This window comes from Dromiciops gliroides, chromosome 5 (genome assembly GCF_019393635.1).
Source record: "Dromiciops gliroides isolate mDroGli1 chromosome 5, mDroGli1.pri, whole genome shotgun sequence".
NCBI lineage: Eukaryota > Metazoa > Chordata > Mammalia > Microbiotheria > Microbiotheriidae > Dromiciops > Dromiciops gliroides.
Window position 1 is genome coordinate 64,440,291 of NC_057865.1, and position 16,079 is coordinate 64,456,369.

At 39.0% G+C, this 16,079-nt stretch overlaps 1 protein-coding gene across 1 annotated transcript in view; it reads left to right on the forward strand.

The window, feature by feature from the left end:
- Window positions 1-16,079, forward strand: part of GAD2 (glutamate decarboxylase 2) — an 86,449-nt gene that overhangs the window by 6,575 nt on the left and 63,795 nt on the right. Inside the window, 3 exon segments of the mRNA XM_043967151.1 lie at window positions 1,376-1,466; window positions 2,020-2,132; window positions 10,326-10,441. Coding sequence (XP_043823086.1) covers window positions 1,376-1,466; window positions 2,020-2,132; window positions 10,326-10,441 — 320 coding nt within the window.

Here is a 16,079-nt window from a genome sequence, read left to right on the forward strand (position 1 = left end):
AGGGAAATGGCATGGCACTGGGAGAGAGAAGCAAGCTATGTGTTCAGTAGAGAGCCAAAATGGAATGCAGAGTCAACGAGCCAGAGAAGAACAGGAGGCTGTTCCAGACAGCAGCCAGGAGCAGAAAAGGAGGTTCTCTCCCCCATTATGGAAGGGTAAGGCTTAGAAGGTTGGCATTAGAGAGTAATACGAGACAAAGGCTCTGAACAAAGCAAGTAGAGTTAATATAATACCAAGATGTAACTGGAAGAAACACAAATCCTAAGACCCTTTAATTGTCAAAAGCTCATTCAGAGTATTATATCCGCCTTTAATGCATAATTTTCTAGCAATGTGCCTAGGTCTGATAAGAGACTACTACAGCCCAGGAGACAAATAGCATGCTGATTTTTGCCCCTGTTTTCCCCATAACCGTCCTTTATCTTGCCTTTCCCATATGGGTATTGTGAGATATCACTATTCCTAGTTTAAGACAGAGGTTTAGAAAGTGAGGAAGTGTCTTTTTAATCAGATCTTATTCCTTCAGTTGTTCATCTTTCAAAATCCTGGCTGCTAACAAAATCAGAGAACCTGAGACAAGTATCTGTGGGGCATATTCTATAAATGAATTCTAACATGGCACTGGAAATTCCATTTTTAAAAATAAAATCCCCAGGGGTATTTGAAGTCAAACCCCTGACAGGGTTTTTAGAAAAATCCAGAAGTCAATTAAATCAGCTTTGTAAATGGATTAATCAGCCCATCAAATATATTCCCAAGCATCATTCTGACATGACAATGATGTTGAATTTAATTAGGTTTATTTAAAATCACAATTATGAGAGAGATCTTCTATTTACAATCATCTATTCTGACAGGGAATAAATGATAAAAATTAGACCCCTCTATCCCATTTTTAGACAACCATCAGCCTTTGAATCCTGGGCAAAGCAGTCAGCAAAGTTTTCCATTTCCTCCATTTTTGTCTGGTCTTTTATCATCATTAGCCATTCATCACTGATGTTATTATCAGTGTTTGGCATGCCTCTCAGTGTCTGCCTCTTGAAAGCATCACAGATCTCCCCTGTCCCCCAAAAGATTTAATAGCATCATAAGCCATTTAAATGAGAGGTTGTCCATCTTTGGATTGCCTCCATACATTAGGTTTTCAGCTACATTGAATGAATAGCAAGGAAACAAAATAATGTTCGGATTTCCAACCATCCATTGGGATGGAGGAATGGATATTTTAGAGCAAGTAAAACCAAACCTAAAAGCAAATACTCTTTTGTCCAAAAGATTGGATATTCTTCTCTAGACAGATAAATTTTGTGCTCCAGAACTATTTATTTTTACTGAATGAGACCATAATGAAAGTATTCTGATTTATACATAGGTCATCCTAGATATTTCAATCAGCTTTCTACTGGATTGGATATGGTTGGATTAGCAGCAGACTGGCTGACATCAACAGCAAATACTAATATGTAAGTAGCTAAATTTGCCCTTCTATAATCTAGGTTCATTTTTGGTGAGAGGCTGTAGTCCTTGCTCTAAAAAAAAATTTTTTTTTAATATTTTTAAAGAAAAAATCCAATAGCATCTACAGTATTGGCATGAGTTTCAGGAGTGGTATGTGGCTTTTTGTAGAATTATAGAAAACAATCCAGTAATATCCATCACAAAAATCTAAAAGACAGCTGTGCTAAAATGCAAAAGGCAAAGTATTTTTGTAGTTTGCATATATAAATATGTATAATATGAAAAAGAATAGAACAGATGCTATCTTCTGAATTCTGTTCCTTTATAAAATTCCTTTTTATCTTCTCTATGATCAACCACATTTTTACTTTTAACTTCAGGGATCAAGCAAAAATAACGAGACCTATTGATAGGCATAATCCTCTGTGCTGACTATGTTATAACCTTAATGTGATATGAATGTGACATTTATGGTAGGGAACAATTCTATAGATATTTTAACTGCTAAATTATTGCTTTGGGTGACATAAATACAATGTGAATATTACTGCATTTCAGGTTCACCTATGAAATTGCTCCAGTTTTTGTACTGTTGGAATATGTCACATTAAGGAAAATGAGAGAAATTATTGGCTGGCCTGGGGGCAGTGGAGATGGGATCTTTTCACCTGGTACGTGTTATTTCATACTTTCTTTCTGTTTCACACCTTATGATGTTCTATGCCTTGAAATGAATCTAGAAAAGCTAAGATAGTAAAACTTCACTTATGAGAAACTTCTCATGAATAATATCTGGTGCATTTCTAGATTTGCTATTGGATAAATTCTCAAGAAACACATAGATGTAGTTAGTATAGACTTAACTGTACACAGCTGTAGACTCCTCCTTCAGCCTAACCATCCGGTTCTGTGAATAGCAATAGATGCACACGAAAAGCATGATTAGAAGTGACATTTGCCCTGAAGTTCTACTGTGATCTCACTTTCTTTATAGGTCATATGAAATCAAGAAATAGAGTGTTCTTAATAAAGGAGAGATTCTTTGTAGCTTTCCTATTTTCAAGTGAAAAGTCCTATGAAAAGGAAAATGTAGAATAAATGAATAGCATTTTAAATTTCCATATGATAGAGTATTTCAGGGAGAGAGGGAAGAAGGCTGAGAGAGATGACAGAAAGAGAGAGACAAAGACAGAAGAGACACATAGAAGCAGAGAGATATAAAGTATATATATTCCTAAATACCCTTAGACAAAGATGTCTACCCTCTAGATTGTTCCTAGTTAGTAAAGGAAAATGGTAACTAAATAGATAATCTTTTGGAAACAACAAGGGATCATGATTTCTTTAAGAGATTTCTGGTTCCTCTTCTTTCACTAGTCAATCTTTTCATCCTTTTTTTTTTTAATCACCATCCATTGTACTTTGAAACTCCATTATTCTCTTCCAGACAATAAAACAATCCTAAAAGGAGAACAATGCCTTTAGTTATTAGGATTGCTCATGTGCTTGGTTTATTGGAAAAGAGGGAACGTGTTTAAAAAAAAAAGAAACAGATCAAAATAGGAAGAGGGATTCAGTGACCCAGGGAAAATAAAGATGGTGTCCTGATTATCACCTATCAGTGGCAGACTGATCAGCAGAGATGCTGAAGGCTCAGAGCTCACTGTCTGTGCTCACTGAAATGAGGTCTGCTGAGGAAGCCACAGTCTGGCCTGTCACTTGGTCAGAAACAGACAATAGAACCTGTCAAAGGACAAGCATTGACCTCTCTTCTGTAGGACTTCAAAGATTAAAATCTACTAAGACAAGAAATGGAAGAGGGAGAGTGAAAAGAAGGAATGACAATGTACTTGTATAACCAAGTCCAAGATCGAAATTAGCCAGGATGACATGGACATTCAGATCAGTTAAAAAAAAACCTAAGATGTAAATAAATAATAAGGTTTTTTAAAATACAATTATTCAGTTATCCAAAACAAGAAAGGCCTGAGTAAAGGCATGGCTAGGGAAAGTGGGACTTAAAAATAATAATAATTAATTAAATTAACAAATTCCAAATTGGCCTGAAATTTCCAGAAAAAGTTAGTACATGTACCCCTTGGAGAAGAACCCTTATTATTTGGGGTCTTAGCAGCACTTAGGGCCAATATCTACCACAGTATTTTGTGTGAAGATTTGGAAATCAATTCTTCTGGCTCCTTTTATAAATTTGGCAGGTAAGTACAAATACTCTTTCCCATCCACCCACCCTACCAAAAAGGTGAGGTATTTTTGTTAGATGCCCTTTTCCTGTAGAAAAATCAACCTGGTAGGTTGGCATCTGAGGCATTTTCCTTTTTTTTTTTTTTTTGAGGGTCAATGAGGGTTAAGTGATTTGCCCAGGATCATACAGCTAGTAAGTGTCAGGTGTCTGAGGTCACATTTGAACTCAGGTCCTCCTGAACCCAGGGCCAGTACTTTATCCACTGTGCCACCTAGCTGCCCCTTGAGGCATTTTCCTAACCTGCCTTGTGGGAGCTATATAATCTTGGAACCCATGCACCCCAAAGATGATGTGCCCTTTCTTTTTTTTTTTTTTTTTTTTTTTTTTTAGTGAGGCAATTGGGGTTAAGTGACTTGCCTAGGGTCACACAGCTAGTAAGTATTAAGTGTCTGAGGCCGGATTTGAATTCAGGTACTCCTGACTCCAGGGCCGGTGCTCTATCCACTGCACCATCTAGCTGCCCCAGATGTGCCCTTTCTTAAGAAATTTTTTTTAAATCCTCCTAGATCACTCAGGTGACTAAAATCACATCCCCTGTTTTAGAAAGGGAACCTTGAGGCCTCCATCCACTCCTCAAAATTATGATGAAAAACTGGAAGGAAAAGGCTACTCTCGGTCCATCAAAAGGCTTTTGCCAGACCCCAGAAACCTGTCAAATCTCACCTCCTGGTCAGAGCCCCCCAGCCCCATAATAACCAGCATTTATATTGTGCTTTAATGTATAACCCTATGAGGTAGGTAGTATTACCCCCATTTTACCAAGGAGGAAACTGAGGCCATAAGAGGTTAAATGACCTGTCTGGAGTCACATGGACAGGGTTTGAACAAGTCAAGTATTCCTAACTCCAAACCCAGAACTCTGTCTACAATGGTACCTGGCTGTCTGTCTTGTCACATGTCCCTCTAGGACTATGGGACCACACATTCAAAAGCAAGGTAGAACTCTTCTGTACCATTGCATTGGTGAGAAGAATATAGTCCATCACAGTAGGTCAACACTCAATGTCGATGATACTGTGTACAATGTTCTTCTGGTTCTGCTCATCTCACTCATCATCAGCTCACGTAACACCCTCCAGGTTTCTCTGAACTCCTCCTGCTCATCATTTCTTACAGCACAGTTGGAGGGAGGGGAGGGAGGGAGAAAAATCTGAAATTGTAAAGCTTGTATAAACAAAAGTTGAGAACTATCTTTACATGTAACGGAAAAAATAAAATACCTTATATGTAAAAAAATAAATAAATAAAATAAAAGCAAGGTAGAACCCATCACTAGATAGAACTGACCATCAAACCAAGAAAGTACCCTTGTTGATGCTTTCCAAATGAGCCAACACTGGGTCAAGACCAAATGCATGCATAGAGCATGAGCCCAGGATGCCCAAGTGTGCCAAGTGATGCAGGTAGAACAATCTGCACCTTATCTATCCTTCACCTCAGAGAAAGGGCCCATACAAATATGCTCACATTGAATTCTAGTATCACAGAGTTTTAACTGGAATGGACCTGAGAGGACTTAATCATCCAGTATCCATTTGCATAGATAGATAGATATACACACACATACATACATATAGATGGATATGTATGTGCATAATAGCTATCATTGATATAGCAAAGTTAAACATACACACATATACAGGGTGGGCCAATAGTTACAATATGCATATATGTATATATATATGCATTCTTTTATTATAATCAGCTTGTTTTAAGCCTAGAGATCAATATAATGACCCAGAAGGCCCACAACAATACCCTGATATGTGTGTATGTTTATATATGTATATGTATTTATTTGTATATGTATATATATGTATGTGTGTAGACAGAGGTAGATAGATAGATAGATAGATAGATAGATAGATAGATAGATAGATAGATAGATAGATAGATAGATAGGCATGTATGTATGTATATGAAAAGGAATTACGAGGACTTTTGTGCAGTTAGGTATGGGTGTCTAACAAGGCAGAAAAGAGGTAGTATATGAGGGTCAGCAGCATCTAGTGGAAAGAACACTGGATTGGAAATCAGAGACCCTTAGTTCAAATTCCACCTCTCATTTAAGTATTCAACTTGGGAAAGAAAGAAGAGTTTGGTTTCTTAGAAGAGCAATATATGTTATCAAAAGGAATTTGCAGGTCTCTAGTGACTGGGGGCCATGAAGGCAGCAGAAAAAGGGTTGCTTTCCTTGTTACCTCAACTTCTGAGGCCAGCCAGCCAGAAAACCAGATGGAAGTTCTCTTGCTTAGTGGGGAAAGCATCAGAGATACACAGATCATTAGAGCCTGAAGGGACCTTAGAGATCAGCTAGCATAACTACATTTTACAGATGAGAAAACTGAGACAGAGAGGGGGAGTGACTTGCTCAAGGTCAACACAGCAGCAAGCTGCAAATTTAGTAGAAAAGTAGAGGTTAGAAATCAAGTTTCAAGCTCCTCAATCCCTCAGTCCATGAGGGTACCAAATTTAATGGAGTCACCAAAACTAAAGCAGGCTAGCGCCCCACTGAGAAGAGGTATTCAAGAGGACAGAACATAAGCAGGATACAGACAAAGTATCACCCAGGGTCCATCTTTTTTAAAGGGACCTAAATGCCAATCTTCTTTTGTAGGGTGAGTAGGGTCAATAGGCATCTAGTACCAAGACGGCAAGGAATCTGAGATCTCTAGATGCCTGGAAAGACTTTGTGGAACTCCAGATTGTCCAGGCTGGCCAGGTAAATTAATTGAGGCAGAGATTGAAGTGGCTTCACAAGAAATCTGCTTCAGTGTCCAGGAGAGCAGCAGTGTCTTAATATCAGAGGTCTAGAGCTACAAAGGACTTCTAAGGCCAACTAGTCTAATCCCCTTGGGAAACTGAGGCCCAAGGAGATTAAGAGACAAGAAAACTGGGGGCGGCTAGGTGGCACAGTGGATAAAGCACCAGCCCTGGATTCAGGAGTACCTGAGTTCAAATCCAGCCTCAGACACTTGACACTTACTAGCTGTGTGACCCTGGGCAAGTCACTTAACCCCCATTGCCCTGTCAAAAAAAAAAAAGAGAGAGAGACAAGAAAACTGCCTGGTCCCACTTTTGAGCTTCTATCTCAGACATATGGTATGGTATAGACCTTCTCACTATCTTCCCTTCTTTCCTGTCTTGAGGGTAATACTCATGGTTGTTTACCAAAGTGGTAACCTTAAGGATCACTTACCCACACCCATTTCACACAAAATTTCATCTGAGTGACCATGGGCGTGTCATGTCATATTGCTCATCATTAGTTTTCTCATCTGCAAAAGGTAAGGGTCAAACCAGATGACCTTTAAGGTCTCTTCCAGATCTTGATCCTGTGATCCTGCCATGTCCCCAAAATAAATGGTATAATTGACCTCTTTCTACAAAGGGTTGTTGTCAGGACATTTGTAAAGGCACATGACCTGCAATGAATGGTTGTTTTCTTCCTTCCTCCATTCCCTCCTTCCTTACTCCTTTCTTCCCATCCTTCCTCTACTTGGCCCGGTGATCTTCTGAAAGTCCCACACAGGACATGCATGCCTCTCTTTGGCATGATTACACATCTAGTAAGTGTCTTGCAACTAGTAGGAATCATATACATAGCCCTGGAAGGAACCAACCCCCTGAATTTATACATAAGGAAACTGAAATCTAGGGGTGTTAACTGTCCTGCCCAAGGTCCCACAAGGAGTGTCAGAGGTGAGATTTGAATTCAGGTTCCCTGGGTTCAACCCAGGTTATTATTAATTTTTTTCAATGTAGCTGGTGGCCTCCCTTTGTCACTATACTGCTACAGCAATCATGTATTTTCCCAAGTATCATTAATCTGTTCATTTTCCATCAGTGTTGCTCTGGTTCCTGACAGAGGAGTGTCCCTGAGCTACAAAATGCCCCACTGTGAATTGGGAAAAGCTTCATGAGAAATTGTAGTTCTAATTACAAGTTTGACATGTAACACAAACGCAAGAATCGCCCCCCATTTCCCACTCTCCCACCCCCACCAAGGACAGAGAAGATTAATATTTAACATATTTTATTATTAGTTATTATATATTATTATACTGGTTATTATATATTATTATATTGTATTAGTTATTATATATTATTATATTAACATAATATTAACAAAAATAACATTTAGTGAGCTCTCACCTTATACTGCAAGCATGAGGCACTATCATCTTTCAGAGATCCCATCTGACCCAAGCAGGAAGGACTTGGGTTTTAAAAGGCCCCCAAGTCTCTGTATTTTAGAACAGGTGATCACTGTCCTCAATCTGGCTAATGATGAGCCCCAGAGTCTCAGGGAAAGTCATTTTAGGCCAACCAAATCCTTTGGCTTAGGGCATGGTGCTAATGAGGGCCATGGGCTTTGGCTACACTGGTGATTTGGAGAACCACAGAAAGGGAGGAGCCCTTGAACCACGTGATCTGCTGATGTTGGATCAGTAGTGTCACCTTTGAATAGACAGGACAGCACCACATCAAAAATATTTACCATTTTCTCTAACTTAGTGTCTCACACCTCTTGTGTTAACATTTGCATCCATCTGCATTCATTAAAATGTGGCTATTTCATAAGACTCATTAATGGTTAAACTAGAAGAACCTGAGAGATCATCTAGTCTAAAACCCTTTAATTTTAAAAGTGAGGAAACTGAGGCCCAGTAATTTGCTTAAGGTCATATTGCTTAGGTAACTAAAAGTAACTAAAATATGATTCCCCCTTTTTTTTTTTTTTTGTGAGGCAATTGGGGTTAAGTGACTTGCCCACGGTCATACAGCTAGTAAGTATCAAGTGTCTGAGGCCAGATTTGAACTCAGGTCCTCCTGACTCCAGGGCCAGTACTCTATCTACTGTGCCACCTAGCTGCCCCTAAAATATGATTCCTAAGGACTGGTGAAATAAATAGTCCCTTCTTTTCACAAGTATGGTGTGCATTAGCTGCCTTTAACAGAACAAGGCTTTAAAAACGATAGGAACCTTAGAGGCTATCCAGTCAGACCCCCTCATTGTACAGATGAGGAACCACAGCCCAAGGGCCCACCCAAAGTGCACAAGATATGATACTTTAAAACTTTACCTTGCAATCATAATACAATTCAGTAAGCATTAACAGTTCAGTACAGATTTAATTTTTCCATAACTTAGCAAGAGAACCTTGTTAATTATGATGATCATATTTTATTGATCTTTCTAAGAGATAAGGTCAAGGTTTGGCAATGAATAAAAGGAAATGATGAGTTTTCGTGCATATCCTAAACTCTAAATTGCTTATAAATCATCTGTACAATTAACTGAAATTAATTTGCTATCATTATGTTACATTTCCATGGGATATAGCAAAAATTAATGGAAATAAATATTGTTAGTATAAAAAAATGAAATTTTCACAGGGATATATGGCCTAAAGCAAGATTTGAAATGACTCACTGGCTTAACATTCAGGTCACACATATTAGGAAACCTGGTTTGGGGCAGAATGCCCCTATTTCTAATTTGGGAAGGGTAGATGCAGACTAATCTGTTCTTAGGCACTCCCCTAATAGAAATATAACTAGAGCAGGGTGACTAGCACTATGTCCCAGGGCAAAGAAATTTGGAGGACACTCACAGCACTTGCAGATTTTTTAAGCATCAGAGAAAGGACTGAGATTAACACCTACTAAGAAAGAATGATTAGCTAAAATAAGGAACTATCAGATGGTATTTCATTCCCCTCATTGGCTGCTCTCTAGATAAGCTCCTCTCTGGCCCTTGGCCCCTCTCTAGTAGCAAATTTGAGAGCATATGCAGCTTGGGCTCCAGGCTCATTTTATATTTATTATCTTGGACACAATATTATTATTTATGGCTCTGCTCCCTAGTAATTTTCTACTTACTCATGCACACATTGGAGGGCCTCCTGACTTTCTCCAATGTAAAATCAGTACATCCCAAGCACTCTCTGTAGACTGAGGCTAAGGAAGGAAAGGTTCATTTTGTGACCCAACTTTTCATCAGAGTCCATTAGGACCATTAGGGGTTTTCTTTCTTTTTTTGCAAGTCCTCCAGACATTTATTCATTTGTTTGCATTCACATTCTCCTACTCATTACCTCGTGAACTTCACAAAGATGAGGAAGCTGAACAGCTTTGACAATTGTACACCAGCACCTATGACTGGCTTAGGTTTTCTTAGATTGAAAGTTTCAAAGTAAAAAACTATGAATAAGAAAATCCTCTCATGTCAGAGGAAGATCTCTAGATAGAAAGGAAGGAAAGAAGAAAGAAAGAAAGAAAGAAAGAAAGAAAGAAAGAAAGAAAGAAAGAAAGAAAGAAAGGAAGGAAGGAAGGAAGGAAGGAAGGAAGGAAGGAAGGAAGGAAGGAAGGAAGGAAGGAAGGAAGGAAGGAAGGAAGGAAGGAAGGAAGGAAGGAAGGAAGGAAGGAAGGAAGGAAGGAAAGAAGGAAGGAAGGAAAGAAGGAAGGAAGGAAAGAAAGAGAGAGAGAAAGAAAGAAAGAAAGAAAGAAAGAAAGAAAGAAAGAAAGAATGTAACTTGTACATAAATGATGTTACCAATGAATAGAAAAAGTAACAGTGTATTACTGTGCACTCCAGGTGGTGCCATATCTAACATGTATGCTATGTTGATTGCACGTTTCAAGATGTTTCCAGAAGTCAAAGAGAAAGGAATGGCAGCTATTCCCAGACTGGTTGCCTTCACATCTGAGCATGTACGTGTTTCTGTTTTTATCAATGGTACACTTTGTGAATGTCACTGTGAAGAAAAGCTAATCAGAATTGCTGTCTATCTCTATCTCCACATTCTATTCCTATCAGCTGCTTGGGAGAGAGGTGGGGAGGGGAGGGATTGATTTAGTGAGAGGGAGGGATTTGTTTTTCTGTTTCTGAAATGCAGGTTTTAAGAATTACAAAGTTGGATTTTCCTGACATGTGTGTTCCCATTACTCCTCCTCTTCCTCAGTAAATTGAAGGAATATTGACTCTTTCACACCACTAGGCTGCCATTGAAACTGTACCTACATAGTACACAAAAACTGTCTATTCAATTGAAAATACAATCAGTCAAACAGATGTGTTACTTACATGATGCCACACAACTCCCTCTTCAGCTGACTTGACCAGATATTCTACCATCAAATACCAAGTCAGCAGCATCCTTTTGCTTTTGGCTAGGTCTGGGCCCACTGGTCCCTTTCCCACCTTCCTTCAAATCAAGTTCCAATGGAATCAAGGAAACTACAACTCAGCATTGAATCTGGCCCAGGATCAGATTCATACCTAACTGCTGGTTAGGCAGTAGGATGCTGGTCTTTTGCCAAATGTCCAAACCCTCACCAGGCAGCACACTAAAAGTCTATTAAATGGTCCCTTAGTGGCCCTAAAAGAGTAAATTCTTATCTAAAATGCCCAAGTTTCAAGGAAGGAGGGGGAAGGTGTAATTTAGGCCCTGAGAAAACTGTTCCCTTTGATCATTTGTTTCTCTAAAGAATACGAAGATGCTTTGACCCTTTGGGTGTTGAGCTTTCTTTCACATGCCAGTGAAGGAGCAAATAATAAAACCACAAGTCAGCTGCTTTGGAGCCCATTCTGAATATCATGGCTTTATGGAACAAACAAAACCAACTTGAGGGAGACCTCATCAACAATTAGCATCAGATCAGATGCCACCCTATCTTGCCACTCGTTGTGGCATTCATTCACAAACTCTGTTATGAATTGTCAAAGGCTCTCGAGAGACTATTTTATCCAATGCTCAAGGACTTCACTGGTGACAGTAAAAGTGAGATGATAGGGAAGGGGACAAGAGAGACATGTAGGGAATGGCCATAGGAGATCCTAGAAAATTGAAAGAACCAACTTACAAAGGAGTTCTTTAAACTCAATACTTCATTTTTCTTTTCTTGTTTCCTGTTTGAAATATTTTATTTTTTCAACTGAGAAACAAAGAAGGGGGAAATAGATAACAAACATAAAATTAAGAATAAATACATATTGGAAAGCCCATTTTTATAATTTATAATCATAACTAGTAGCCCTGGAGTTAAAGGTAAAGTAATGGCTGAATGTTAATTAATTATAATTGAGCATCTTATTTTTGGTTGTGTTTTTATTTTTCAGTTTGGGGATTTTTTTTTTACTTTTCAAAGATATTCCTTTCTCTACCTTCAAAAGGCTTCAGCTATGCAAGTTACATGAAATTATTGAGAAAACAGCCCTGCCCCCAATTTTCTGCACCAACATGCTCTTGCTGGGTTTGGAATTGGTGTCCCAAAGTTGTAGTAATGACTTCCTGGTCTCATTTTCTTCCCTCTGAGTGTTCAGAGTTAAGTCTCTCTACACCCTTACAAACTCAGAGTTTTATTATGAAAGAACACCAAACTCAAGACTCAGAGCTGGCTCTTTTTTTGTTGCTGTTAACCTGCCTCTGAAGAGGTACACCAGAGTATTGGTATATCCCCTGTGTTATATTCATGCTGTCCATTAATGGCCCCAACCATTTGCCTTTACCCTGTCATGTTGGCTTTCATCCTCTCCAAGACTAAGTCCCAATTAAGACCTTCATTTTCTTGGCTCAATCCCTAACCCAAACCCATCAGGGAATAAGTATTATCTACCCTACTGTCTTTTCTTGGTATTTAAGACATAGAATGTTTCTATCATTATTGAGGGGAAGATAGTTATTGGATTGTATGTTTTTTGCAGCTTCCTTTTGATCCTTCCTTATCCATCTGTAATCAATTTAGACAAATGTCATTGAGAAAAGAAAATTACTGTATGCACTTCAGTTACAGTGCTAGTTGGTTCTGATTATAATCTTGATGAATTCTTTATATCATATCTGACAGATGAATTAAATTTCATTAAAGAATAGCTAAGTTCACAGATCCCTTGGTGGGGTTGATATCAAGCAACTGGACAGCATATATCACACTGAAAAAGATGTCACTGTTGGCCTTTGCCCAGTGGAAAGGCAGAGACTTAACTAGAAACTTTTCCACTTGAAGTAAAATAGGATAGTGCAACTGAAAGTGGAAGGGGTAGCATATCCCCTCCCTCTCCTTCACTAGCCTTTCACCCACTCACTCAGATTCTCCTAGGGCCTGCTTTCTTCCCAAATCCCCATGAGGATATGACCAGAAGAGGCCCACAAAGCACAGGGCATGAAGATAAAAATTTTTGGACCACTGTAGGGAGGAAGCATAACTTCTATGTCAGCAACTGGGGCAAAACTCCAATTTCCCTCCCTTAGTTATGTTTCTGTACAAAGGTACATTAGGTACACTTGGAATATTACCAGCCACCAGAATAAAATCATATAGAAGAGGCTTTCAGAATTCATTTGGTTTACACCCTGTCTCTAGAAAGACTTCTTTAAATCATTATAAGAAGAAAAGTATCTATTCTACTCTTTAAGATCCACAGGTTGAGGTACATGCTACAACTTCAGTTTGCAATCCATCCTCCTACTTTAAAATGCTCAGGGCCAAAAAGTTCTTGTCATTTAGCTTAAGTCTATGTGATTATATGCTTGATTCATTTCCCATTGATCACTCTGGAATGGACTTTAAGAATAATTTGTCTCCACCCTCCATGTATAAATCTTCATATGCTTGAAGACAATGATTGAGTTGCTTCTTCAATTTCTTTAATCTGGGGTCATTTCAAAAAATTTGGTCACACAGATGGGGTATATTGAGAACGAGCAAAGAACCTGCCACTGGTGGCAGCAGCAGATTTATGTGTCTCTGCAGCTCTTTTCAAAGCTAAAGTGGCAGGAAGCCAGGGCAGTAGGAAAAACTGCCAATTTAATAGTAAATACCCAAAAGCTGTAGTGGTGGCAGCAGTGACCAGAGACTACCACAGAATCATTGCATATCAGATCTCTGAGAGACTTCAGAAATCATCTAGCTCACACCATCTTTTTTACAGATAGGGAAAATTGGACTCATGAGGGGAAAGTAATTGTGCCAAAAGTCATGCAGTTACTGACAGAAGAAACAGAAGCAGGGCAGTTCAGTGGAAGGAGTCCTAGATCTGAATTTGGAGTCAGGGGAACTAACTCAAAGTATTGATCCATTTACTTATTGTTTATATGGCCTTGAGATAGTCACTGTTCTCCTTTCTGTCTGACTCTTCCGTCTCAGTTTCCTTTGCTTGTTCCTTGGACACATCATACCCAGTAACCTGAGGTATACCCCAAGGTTCTGTCATCAGCATTCATCTCTCTCTATACTAAATTGCTTTGTTATCTTATCAGCTCCTAGGGAGCATCATTTCTCATTTCTAAGCAGCTAACTCTCATATACCCATCCTTAAATTCTCTCCTGAGCTCCAGTCTCAAATCACCAACTGCATTTTGGACATCTCAAATTGATGTCCCATGAGTATCTCAGACTCAACATATCCAAAGCATAACTCAGCTTTTTCTCCAATTCTCCCCTACATCAAGAACACCAATTTCCTCTCATAACCTCAGTGTTATCCTCAACTTCTCACTCCACATGTCCAATCTATTTCCAAATCTGATTCATTCTACCTTGCAACATCATATATACACACATACACATCGCATAGTCCAGGCATAATGTTTTAAGAGTATATGTATGTGGGGGCACCTAGGTGGAGCAGTAGATAGAGCACCAGCCCTGGATTCAGGAGGACCTGAGTTCAAATCTGGCCTCAGACACCTGACACTTACTAGCTGTGTGACCCTGGGCAAGTCACTTAACCTTCATTGCCCCACCAAAAAAAAAGAATATATGTATGTGTGTATATGTATATACATACTATACACACTCATGTCCCTTTTTCCCACTCAGTCTCACAATAATATGGTGAGAATATGTGTTAATATGTATATATATATACATACACATCTGTATATATATACATAGACACATATATGTATATATACACACAAACACATACACATTTGTATATATACACATGTGTATATTTATGTGTGTGACAAGAATTGTACACAAATATATATCCCATACACACACTCGGGCTCACCTGGACTATTGCTATAGACTTCCCATCCATCCCCCTACCTCAAAACTCTCACACTATTATCCATCCTTCACCCAGCTGCCAAAGTGATTTTTTATAAATCTGACCATGTCCCCCAACTACTCAATGATTTCCAGTGGCTATCTATTACCTTCAGGATTCAATATGACCTCCTCTGTTTTGCATTTAAAATGTTTCATCACCTGACCCTTTCCTCACTTTTCAGCCTTCTTGTACTCAACTTCCCTCCACATGCTCTTTGATCCAGCCTTTTTGCTGTTCCTTTTACACGAGTATCCATTTCCCATTTCTGTACCTTTGCATCATATGGGCCCCTGGCCTGTACTTCTTCACTTCCATAACTTCCTTTAAGACTCAGCTAAAATCATACCTTCTGTAGGAAGCCTTTCCCAGCCTCCCCAGGTACTGGGGCCTTCTCTTTGAGATTACCTTCCATGTACTCAGCACCCTTCAGACAGGAGCTTCTTGATGTCAGGGACAGAGCTTTTTTGTGTTTCTCATTATCCCCAGTGCTTTAGTGCAGAGCCTGGAAGATGGCAGGTGTTTAATAACTGCTTGTTCGCTAACTGACTGAACCTCTCTGATCTTCAGTTTTCTTATATGGAATAGATAATATCTAAATTCAATTCCAGCTGAGTCTATGGCCAGAACCCAGGTCTTCTGAGTCACGGATGAGTGTTCTTTCTAATTCCATGATAATTAATGAGTACCAATCTTTTTGCTGGTCTCTGTGCTAACTCCAATTAACATTTCTCCACTATTTATCAAGTAACTCAGAGTAGGTATACATAGTGGTAGATGATAGATGGATGGATAGACAGACCAACAGAGAGAGATCCAAGTCACAGCACTTTTCTGTCTTCCACTTCAAAAACTGAGTTTGTAAGGTGACATTTATAGGTGACCATGGGCAGAAATGACATTTAATTACATTTATGAAAAAAATATCCATGTTTGTCCTATTATACTTTGTAGCAATAGGTCTGTCTGTTCACTTTCTTCTGTATTGGTGTGGCCACATTTGGGAATCAGAATTTCACTGGAGATTGATCTTCAAAGGGCTCAAGAACTCTACTGAGAACATCCAGAGAAAAATCTGTTTTCTCTGCCAGTCTGCTTGGAGAAATTTCCTCAGACTGACTTTCTTGACACTGTGCAAAAAGCCTCCAGTTATTCTGGAATTACCAAGGATCATTGGTTGTACTATCCTTCCCCGTTAGTGCCTTTCTTAATATATAAGTGGAAACTCCCCACATTAGCAAGTAAAAGAATTTCCCCGGGGAAGAATATCCTTTATTTTATTTTTCTTTAAAG